The following is a 10,180-nucleotide window of genomic DNA, read 5'->3' as shown; positions in this document are numbered from 1 at the left end:
GACTGCGAAGGCGGGTGACTGGACCATCCCGCTTGCACACGTGGTTGTGCGCTGCATCCTGCCACTCCAATGCATGCAGATTTGTTGGATTGGCCGTGTCCATTTCAGGCCCTTGCATCCTTGTGGATGGAACCTCGCGGGGCCAACAAAAGCAGGCACTCCTCGATTCAGGCGCTCAAGCAGCCCCTGTAACCTGATGATGACCTCGGCGAATTGCGTACGCGCACGAGGTCCAACAGCTACTGGCCACGTCTGGACGACACAGGGCGTGCCCTACGTCGCCCCCACGCCACCAACGTAGCACTGTGTTTTCCCCAAGACCGCACGCCGCACCCATGCAGCGCTGGCCGCAGGGCTAGTGGGCCATATATGGCTCAAAAGCCAGCGCAAAACCTTGCATATGGATCAGTCTGGCTCCCCCCAATGGTGAACAGGAAGTAGTAGTCAACGCTGGTGCCTGGCCGTGTCCTTGCCAGCGACGAGCATCGCCCCATAAATCAGGGGCCAGCACGGGCTTTCGGCATTGTCTGTCTGTCATAGTTTCATATAGCCCTACACGTTTGCTTCTCAGCTGTCGTGCACTGCTATAGGCCCAATAACAGAGGTTCTCAGGTTCACTTGACCGCTCGCCGCACAAGATCTTCGGAATTCCTCGACCAGGGGTGCTCAGTTAGGAATTTTGGCGTAAGAGATCTTCAAATCACAAGGTGTGGGGCGATTCCACCCGCGCCTGACCCAGCCAAATCGGTGGCTGCCACCCTCGACCGCCGACTTAACAGGCAGCTGCGATGATCACACGCAAATTATGGTCATTTAGCTTCCGGACGAGCTCGCGGCTGCGCAACTCAGGCCATCAGCCCAAAATATCGCCCCTCGACTGCTGCCGTTCCCGATATGACTCAAACGACAGGGTTAAGCGCGGAAATCATGTGCAGAACAGTTCTTCTCGCGTTGGCGTGCCTTCTGCTCCCTGGTGAGCGGCCGACCAGCCACCCCCACCCGCAAAGGCGGCTGGGCAAAGCGCACTTGTTGGCAGCGGCCGGCGCAAGTTTTGCTGTTGACCACGATCACAACCTGCACCGCATGCCTTCTGCAGTGGTGGTGGTGGATTTTCCAGTCGACAATCCGCGCGCAACGCATCAAAAAAATCTCGACATCACGCGCGTTCCTCCGCCCTTTGGGTCTGTCGCGCCTGCCCCAGGTGCCAGCGCGGCGCGCCTGCTGGGCGCCGTCGGGTCGGCCTTGTCCCATGTCGAGGTGGCTGCGAGCCGCGGCCTCAAGCAGGTCACCGACAGCTTTGTCACGCAGGGCGGCAACCCGTACAGGAACCCGGTGCAGATCTACGCCCACGCCCGCGAGGTGTGAGCCTGGCGCCTGGTGCATGTCGCCTGGATTGCACTCTGCGAGACGCGCTTCGCCGTCCACGCCCCCTGGCCCGCGCGCCTTGCCCTCCCGCTGTTCATGCACGTGTCCAGACACCATGTAAGCGCTGAGCTTTCGAAGCTTCCCTCTGACCCCTGCTGCCCAATGCGCCTGCCTGCCTCGCCCGCACACCGCCCCCCAACTCTGCCGATGAACCTTCAAACCCTTCGCTAGGCCGAGGCCTGGTCCCATGCGCGCTCCATGGGGATCTACGAGAACCAGGGCGCCACCGTGGTCACGGCAGGCGACACGTACCCCAGCGGCCGCAGCCAGGCGGTCTCCCAGAACGGCCAGGACAACTCTCGGCGCAGCTTCGCCCTGTCCGACGGCGGGTACGCCCCCCAAAACCAGATCACGCTCTTCGGCCCCACCGCCATCGCCACCACACAGCAGGGCTACAGGGCCATGTCTGCGGTGAGCGCGCTGCAGGCGCCGGGAGCTGGTCATCACCGAGGCAGTGTGGCATGCGAGGGCGCCAGCTGCCGTTGCGGGTTTGGTTTGCTTAGTATTTCGACCTGGGGCCACACATGTCCACCCTCTTGCACCGCCTGGTCTACGGACAAACGACCGCCTCCTTACTACTCATGCAAACAATACTTCTCTCTCGGCCATGTGTGTGTATGTGTCACTCCAACCTGCAGGTCAACGGGATGCCGATGCTCCGCAGCACCACGCCCAGCAGCGACTACTCCACCTCCTCAGCTTCCTCCACCTTCCGCTGGCGCCCGATCGAGGCCCGGCAGGGCTTCGGCAGGGAGCGGCTCGTTTTCTTGGACAGCCTGGGGTTCACAGAGCAGGGCCCGCTTTCCAATGGAATCTCTGAGACGGGCGGCGGCCCCACTGCGGTTGCGCAGGCCGGCGAGGCGGTCGCCATGTCCCAGGCCGACACCCCAGAGAACGAGCGCTACGGGCGCCGCCGCCTGCGCGCGTGAGCGCGAGCAAGCAGGGCTCCTCCGCGACGGGGCAGTGGCGGCGGGCCGGGGTGAAGTCAGAGAAGAGAAACCGATGCCGAGCGCAGCTGTCAGGCGCAGCAAATTGAGTAGTTGGACCGCGCGTTTGATTCCTCCGATGGGGCCCTTGAGCGTGGCTGGGCCCCCGTGAGCCCATAGGCCGCTCTTGAGCGCTCCCTCATCGCATCGTACCGCTCACAAAAAACAGTCGTTGATGCGGCCGGCGGCCGAGCCCTTGCGCCCTCTCCGCACCTGCGCGGCGAGGAGGCATGCATTTCATGGACAGGCGCCCCCCCCCAGCACACCTTTTGGCCCCCCTGGCACTGTTGTTCATCCTGTTTCCACCCGCCGGATTTTTTGCCGTTTCGTTGTGCCCCAGCAATCTTTGGGTGCTCTGCTGGACTGGAAGTTGGTACAGCTTGTGCCTGTCGTGTACATGGACGCACACGAGGCAGGGTTCACTGGGAGGCACCCTTTTTCATACATGGCCCCACTGGGCAGATCTGCTGCCTTGTCGCCGCAACTGCTGTGCGCCGGCCCATGAGCAGCCCTCTCAGAGAGAGATTTGGGAGGAGATATTCACAGCGCACAGCGCTGCCTTCGCGCACCTTGCGGCCACGATGGGGCCACCTTTGGCATACGCCACCTTTTGGCATAGTGGCCGCTGCGCCTGTTTCGTCCGTCCCGGAGAACTGGCCTGCTCCACCAACCGATCCTCGACGCCCGCCCTAATGCGACCCTGAAGCTGGGCGCCTCGGCCTTGCATGCGCAGCCGCCTCAGCCCGCGGCGTCGAGCGCGGCTGGCCCAGCACTTGTGTTGTTATAAATTCTTTGAGAAGTGCGAGTGGGCCTGTGCATGCGCCGCCCAGTTGCCGCTCGCGTCCATGACTAACCGCCCCGCGTGCGGTTCACTAGGGCTTTTCCACGGGCTGTTCCGTGGCGCTCCCCCCCTTGACCTTCAGATTCCCTACTGCTGCAACATAACCCAGTCTACTGATCCCCATCCAAAGTGATGGCAAAATCGATGCCTGCGTGTCTTTTGTGTACTGCACAGAGCCTCACACCTTGTGTGATTCGCGTTTTTTGGCCGCCTGAGTTGGTGCTGTTCCAGCCAGTGCCTTGAGCACACCTTTTGATCACTTTCGGTGGGCTTGAGACAAGTCTCGTTGCGAGGGTGCGAAATGTGCCCAGGCTGCCCAAACCTGCAGGCGCAGAGACTGAGTGGAGATTGCCCGAAGACGAGTGTCAAATCTTGCAATTACAAACTGTCGTCTCAATCTTGTGGCATCGGGCATCGGGCATCGCCGGCAAGGCAGTGTCTCATAGGATGGCAACCCAATCACATGCGCATGAGCCGCTCGACATTGTAACAGTTGCGAAACAGCCCTGTACCTGACTGCCGAGGGCTGCCCCTCCATAGCCTTTCTAATTTGCATGGGGTGCTGGCAGGAGGTGACTACATGCTGACGGTCCATGATAGTGACTGAAGCTTGCATACATGGTGCGTCTGTGCCTTTTTTTGAGGCCAAGTTGACATAATGCGCATGCACGCAGCACACCGCGCACCTCAGACAACCACTGCAAACAGTGTCAGACCGTACAGCTCAGCCCATGGCTGCACATACGAGCGCGCCCATGTGTAGACAGTCGTGCATTGCGACCAGTCGCATACACAAGCGCGCTGGTTTGCAGCTTTGAAGTGTTCCCATCCCCCCAGGTCACATAATGTCATTATCTGCGGAATTTGTGGACTGAACGCGCCAGCGCAGACGGCACCTCAGCCAGCCATGCAGCCGCTGACAGCATTGGCAGAGCCGGTGCCCTGAGCAATTACTTCTCCCTCTCCCGTCATGCCACGCCACAGCTGAGCCCGTCCGATGCCTTGCGGGTGACGTGGGAATTTGATGGATAGGCCGGCCACTGCCGACGGCGCTGCTGACCGGGCACGATGGCCTGCCCCGCGCCGTGCCTGTGGGTGAGCTGCGTCTCGCCCCGCCCCCCCCCACCCCCCAGCCAGCTGGGTGCGAGCCCGTGCACCACCCCATGAGGCGGCCGGCCGCTTCCAGGCTGCCCCGCGCGATATGACAGCACCAGGCAGTTTTGCCATCAAAAGCGGTCGTTGAAAAATCCGCAATCGTGCCTGCTTGTGTCTGCTGTGCTGGCGGCAACTCTCCGACTCACCCTGAACTCACCCGAGCGAGTCCCCTGGGATGGACGCGCAGTTGCTCAACCATGCCAAGCGGCGCATCATGCCCCGGTGCTGCTGCAGCTGGCACTGGCAGGCCCGGCCGCGCAGGAGCGTCGGCTTGCGACGCCAGCACGCCTCCACACCGTCGAATGCAGGTCGAATGTGGGTCGAATGCACACACGATGCACACCCCACCAGGGTCAGCGGATGAGCACGATATGCCAACTACAAAAAAAAAATAGCTGACCGCACTTGTTGCCTACTACATTCACGCCCTCTACTGAAGTCAGCGCTCACGAGATCAAGATCCACGCAGGGTGGTGGATAAAAAAGTTGTCCGCAAACATTCGTCGCGCTGATCATCCATATACCAAGTATCACGCGGCGACGTGTCCCATAGCTCTTCACCAACCAACACCAGCTTCACGCGTCTGATCCCGCATGCAGCCACCTCCGGGATATAACTTTGGCCCGCCACCTCCACGGGGGCCGGCCCCAGGTCAGCCTCTGCAGGGCCCCGGATCGTCAGGCGCGCCTGGTGCATACAGCGCAGGGTACCCGCCGCCCCCGTCGCCGCACCAGCATTCACCGCTTCGGCAAGGGTACCCCCAACAGCAGCCGCAGCAGCCGCAGCAGCAGCAGAGCCTGCCGCAGTCATACGGGAGCTATGGCCAGCCGCAGGCACAGCAGTCTTACGGGCTACCAGGGAGCTACGGGTCGCTGTCGGGCAGCGGGGGCGGGTACCCCGGTGGCATGCCGCAGCAGCAGCAGCAGCAGCAGCAGCCCTACATGCCCGGCGCGCAGCAGCAGCAACAGCAGCAGCAGTATGGTCAGTACGGCCCAACGTCTGGCCACACACAGTTTCAAATGCCCTTCCCTCAAGGGCCGAGCAGCCAGGTGCGCTTTCGCCAGGGCACCCCAATACGGCCCCCGGCGCCGAAGCGCTCGGCCTGATTGCAGCAGCGCCCGAGCCGGCAAACACTGGCGCAACGCTGAAAATTCTCAGCTGTATGCAGCAGTGGCGTTGCGGGCCGCGATTGTTGCCTTGCTCTGTCACGCGCCGCTGCCGCAGTGCCATCCGGCGGTGGGGCGGCACGCGCTGACTCCCTCACCCTCGGCCTCTTGACCCGCGCTGCGATGGTGTCGGCTCAGGGGCCGTCAAGCATGATGGGGGGCGGCGACGCCGGCGGGTTCATGTCTGGCATTTCCCCCTTGGGCCTCATGGCGGCAGGTGCGGTGGTGGGCGGGGACCAACTCGCAATGCACACCCCCAGGGGTCTTCCGCGGGCGGCGCTGCCGAGGGTTCCAGCACGCGCGCCTGTCCGCCGCCCCTCGTGTCCTTGATTTGCGGCTGCTTCGGCTGCAGCAGCCCGGCTTGCAGTCCCACTCCCGCATCCCGAAGCGTCCGCAACAGCAACGTATCCTGAGTCTGGCACGAGTGGATCTCAACTCTGCCCCCTCCCCCCCTCAATCACGCCAATCCCCGCTTGCTGCCAGGTGGCCTGCTGTCTGCCCCCCAGCAGTACGTGCAGCAGCGCATGGGGTGGCTCAAAACCAACATGACCGGCGGCACCATGAGCGCGCTGTTCAACATCACGCCGTCTTACGGTGCGCGGCGGGGGCCGCGGGGGAGGGGGGCCAGGTGGCGCAGGGGCAGCCCGTGCAGGGCAGCCGCTGCCTTGCCTGTTCTGTGTGCGGGCACGTAGGCGTACGTGTGGCCGCGAGCATGAGCGCGAGCGCGCGCGCACACACACGTGCACATTCGCGTGTGCGTTTAGAAACGAGCGACAGCAAGCGTTGGTTATCACCACACCTGCTGTGTGCAGCTGCCCTGCTGCAGGGGTTCCGTTGTGCTGCAGCGCCTGCCTGCCTGCCTGCCGCCCGCCGCCACTTATTTCACGTTGCTGCGCTGTGCCGCCTAGGTAGTGAGACCCCAACCCTCGCCCCGGCCCTCGAACCCCAGTCAGCAGCAAGGTGCTGATGCTGCTGGCGCCGTTCCTAGGAAGGTGGACCTACACGCGCGCCAACGAGCAGGTGCGCGCCGCACTCAACGCCGTGCGCTCGTAACACGGCTCCCTGCAACAACCCCGACGCCCCGCACCCGCCGTCGCCCTCACGCATCCTTCCCTCGCGCCGCCCTCGGAGCCACGTGCTCACCATCGAACCTGCTTGTCCCCCCCCTCGCTCGCCCGCAACCGCGTCCCCGCAAACCTCGTATTGCCAGATTGCGGGCGGGCAGAAATACCGGCCCCCCGCCGCGGACGTCAACGCGCCGGACCTGTTTGTGCCGCTGATGGCGGCGTGGACCTACGCGCTGCTCAACTGTGTGCTGCTCGCGCTGAGGGGCAAGTTCAGGCCGGAGGCCATGAGCAACATGGTGGGGAGCCGGGGGCCGGGCGCTCGGGGCTGGGCAGGCGGCCGCGCTGGGCCGCGGGGCCGGTTGCCCGCGCTGCTCTGGCGGCTGCGACGGAGGGAGGAGGCAGCGGGCGCGCGGCTCGTCGTGCTGCGGCAGGAGGCCCGGCTTGGATCGCTGCTCGGCGGGCTGCCTGACGGCTGGGGCGCCACCTTTGGGCATGCCCTTCTCTGCCCTTCATCACATCTGCACTTCACTTCCACCCCCCATACAACCCGCGCGGCCGACAGGTGTATGGGACGTGCGTGGCCTGGGGCGTGCACTGGGTGGCGGCGTGGCTTGTCCTGCGGGCGATGTCGGTGCCGGGCGTGCCGTGGAGCGAGCTGCTGGCTTACACGGGGTACCCCTTCGTGTCGGTCTGCATCAGCGTGGCGGCGCAGCAGCTCGGAGGTGGGGCCGCGGCTGGGGGCGGGGCGGGGCGCGACGGCAGCCGCAGCCGAGCAATGAGCTTTTGGGCGCCTGCCCCTGTTGCATACGGTAATCTCTTGCAGGCAGCTGAGCCGACTTTGCGTGCAGCGAGCATCTGGATGCACATTGCGTGTGTTTCTTTTGCTTGATAGGGGAATGGGCTGGCCCCGATGGCTCCCACTGCCCCCTGCTCGCCCCGTGCGCCCTGTCAGGTCGCGCGGCGTACTACGCGGCGTGGGGGTACGGCAGCCTGTGCATGGGCGTGTTCATGGTGCGCACCATGAAGCGCGTCATCTTCCAGGAGACGCGGCAGTACGGTGAGCCGGGGGCACCTGGGGGCAGCCGCCGCGGTACAGCTGCGTCAGCAGGGAGCGTCACGGCGATACACAGGGTGTGCGGCGCATCGCTGCCTTCGTTAGGGGGCAGCGGGAAAGGGGGTTACCCCGCGGCGTGGCTTGCGGCCCTGCAGGTGGCGGCGGCATTTGTTTCAACGGCAACTATGCTGAGCGTGCTTGGGCAGGCGCGGCAGGTGCCACCGCACTGCCGGCCCTGCCCGGGGGCCCCTAAGCCCAGGGCAGCCGCGGCGCGACCTCCTCTCCACTCACACTCGCATGCAACCCTCTCGCTCAAAACCCCTTGCTCTCTGGGCGGCCAACAACCCGCGCGGCCTCTTGTCACCCAGGCAACGACATGAAGGTCACAAACTACCTGTTGTTGGCGCTGGCCGGCTTCCAATTCCCCTGGGCTTGGTGGCTAGGCCTCGCGCCGCGGGGTTGACTCACCAGGGCCTGGCGCCACCCGCGACGGCTCAGCTGCGCGCCCACTGGGCGCCTCAGCACCCCTCCCACGCCCGCGGGCAGTTGAGGTCATCCGCCTCGTATGCAGGGGCCATGTGGGTCGTGTGTCAACGGCGAACCCATCTTTTGCCGGTCCTCGTCTCGAATTCTGAGAGCCGGCTGCTCATGAGAACTGGCCTTGGCATCTCTGTAACGTTAAAGAATGGTTACCCTGGGAATGGAAAAGGTCGCGGCACCAGACTCGCGGGCGCGCTGTGGGATGACGGGTGCGGCGCTGTCTGGAGCCAGCAGTGCGTTTTGGGGTGCGGGTTGCCAGTGTGCGTGGTGGTTGCGTGCCAGGTATTGTGTACTGTACACACTGTAATTGCTGGCTGGCCCAGCCAGGGGCCACTGGGGAAAAACGAGGTATGGGTGCGCCCAAATGCGCGCCGTCAGACGTGGCAAATCTGACACAATTCGAGCGGCGCCCGTGCAGGTGCAGGGGCGCGGCTGGACAAACACGAGTCAGCTCAAGGGTTCCCCACTCTGAGGACCCCGCAGTCACATTTCGTCCGGAAAGCAGCTTCAGGCATGTTTCGTGGCAGGGCGGCCGCCTGTCCGCACCGGTAGCTAACGCACACGCACACACAAACCCCACCAACTGTGCCAGTCGGGAAAGCAGTCATCAACAGCATCAACACCATAATCTGGGCCCACGGCTGCGCACCCCAGGAGCCCGCATTTGAAAACGTGGGGAGAGCCGCACGAGAGTAAAGAGCATTATGCTACATACAAAAACGGCCGCGGCGACTGCATTGCAAAACCGGCGCCGCGGCGGCGGTGCTGAGGATTCGACTTTGTTGGACGTGCGCACGCGCGCTCGTGTGAAACAGGTACGAGCGCGTCTCTCGAGCTGCCTCGATGGGCGGGCGTCCAGGCAGACGCCCCTGCGCGAGGAAGTGATGTTTGATGAGCGTGCAAGGCGGAGGCTCAAGCGCGCGGGTGGCAGCAGAGCCGCCCGCAAACAGCAGGCAAGTTGGTCGAGACCTCCTGAGCCTGGTGTGCAATGCAATGCCAAACGGCCCGCAGCGGTGTGCTGGCCTCCATTGCACGAGTCAGGGTGGGCAGGGTCGTGCAGGGGCGCCCGGCCCCGCCTCTGTTTTGGGGCCCTGCAGTGGCCCCCCGGTGGGAGCTGTGCGTTTGCTTCTTTTTCAGAGCGTCAGGCCTGCGGCAAAACACAGGATTCCTTTGGGGGCGGCCGCGCGCGCCCCTAGCAGGTGCGACGACCGCCGCCGAGCCGCCGCCTCGCTCGTCTATTTTTTAAGCCTGTTTCTCTCCTCCTCTGGGTCGTGCGCAGCCACCGGCCGACTTGGCACCGCGGGGCGCGCGCCCGCCCCCCGCGCGCGCCCGCAGGGACTGCGCGGCGCGGGGGGCGGATCGCCCCGACCTGCAGGCCAGGGGCGTCTCACTCCCTAGAACGGTTGTACAATGCGCAGCAGGCTTGGGGCCTGTGGCGCCAGCCCGCGCCCAGGGGCCGTCGCCGCACGGAAGATATTTGTCTTGCCCTGTTCACAGCGCGTGGGCCTCCACTAGGGCGCGCAGCTTCTCGATCTTCGCGCCTGTCATCTCCCCGACCTTGACGCCCCGGTGGTATATGTGGAAGGTGGGCAGCGCCTTGATGCCCTGCGCGATCGCAAACTTCTTGTCGTGGGCGCCGCCTGGGGTTTTGTTTTTTGGGGGGGGAGAGGGTGCGGTGTTTGAGCGTGCGGGAGGCGGGCGGGCGAGGGGATGGCTGGGCGATGGGGGGGCGGCGCCAGTTTGGGGTGGGGGGCTGTGCCGGGGCCTGTGCTGCATCCTTGGACACCTTTTGCTGGTGCAGCCGGCTTGGGCTGCCCCATGCGCCTGCGATGGGGGCGCCCCGACTGACAAGCACCCGCGCCAGCCTGCTGGGCCTTAAATGAAACCTCCATAGGGATGTTTCCCGGCGCGCTCACAGTCGATCTTGGTCATCAGGATGCGGCCC

General features: G+C 64.5%; 3 protein-coding genes across 3 annotated transcripts in view; 2 read left to right on the top strand and 1 right to left on the bottom strand.

Moving 5' to 3' along the window:
* Positions 1-927: 927 nt before the first annotated feature.
* Positions 928-2,354, top strand: MNEG_7127 (hypothetical protein; the record flags this gene model as incomplete). Its single annotated transcript, XM_014044403.1, has 4 exons — positions 928-973; positions 1,202-1,359; positions 1,597-1,836; positions 2,064-2,354. 4 exons carry the CDS (start codon positions 928-930, stop codon positions 2,352-2,354), a joined length of 735 nt encoding a protein of 244 aa, XP_013899857.1.
* Positions 2,355-5,697: 3,343 nt separating this feature from the next.
* On the top strand, positions 5,698-7,948 carry MNEG_7126 (Protein transport protein yif1; the record flags this gene model as incomplete). Its single annotated transcript, XM_014044402.1, has 7 exons — positions 5,698-5,791; positions 6,058-6,168; positions 6,524-6,594; positions 6,785-6,937; positions 7,204-7,363; positions 7,594-7,698; positions 7,851-7,948. 7 exons carry the CDS (start codon positions 5,698-5,700, stop codon positions 7,946-7,948), a joined length of 792 nt encoding a protein of 263 aa, XP_013899856.1.
* A 1,778-nt stretch (positions 7,949-9,726) lies between these two features.
* Positions 9,727-10,180, bottom strand: part of MNEG_7125 (hypothetical protein) — a gene marked incomplete at both ends in the record, with an annotated part of 1,961 nt that continues 1,507 nt past the window's right edge. The window contains 2 exons of the mRNA XM_014044401.1: positions 9,727-9,875; positions 10,085-10,158. Coding sequence (XP_013899855.1) covers positions 9,727-9,875; positions 10,085-10,158 — 223 coding nt within the window. The remainder of the gene's footprint in view (positions 9,876-10,084; positions 10,159-10,180) is intronic.

The sequence above is a fragment of the Monoraphidium neglectum genome (assembly GCF_000611645.1).
Source record: "Monoraphidium neglectum strain SAG 48.87 unplaced genomic scaffold scaffold01232, whole genome shotgun sequence".
NCBI classification, from domain to species: domain Eukaryota; kingdom Viridiplantae; phylum Chlorophyta; class Chlorophyceae; order Sphaeropleales; family Selenastraceae; genus Monoraphidium; species Monoraphidium neglectum.
Note: the sequence above shows the minus strand (reverse complement) of the source record. Positions and strands in the feature narration are given on the sequence as shown.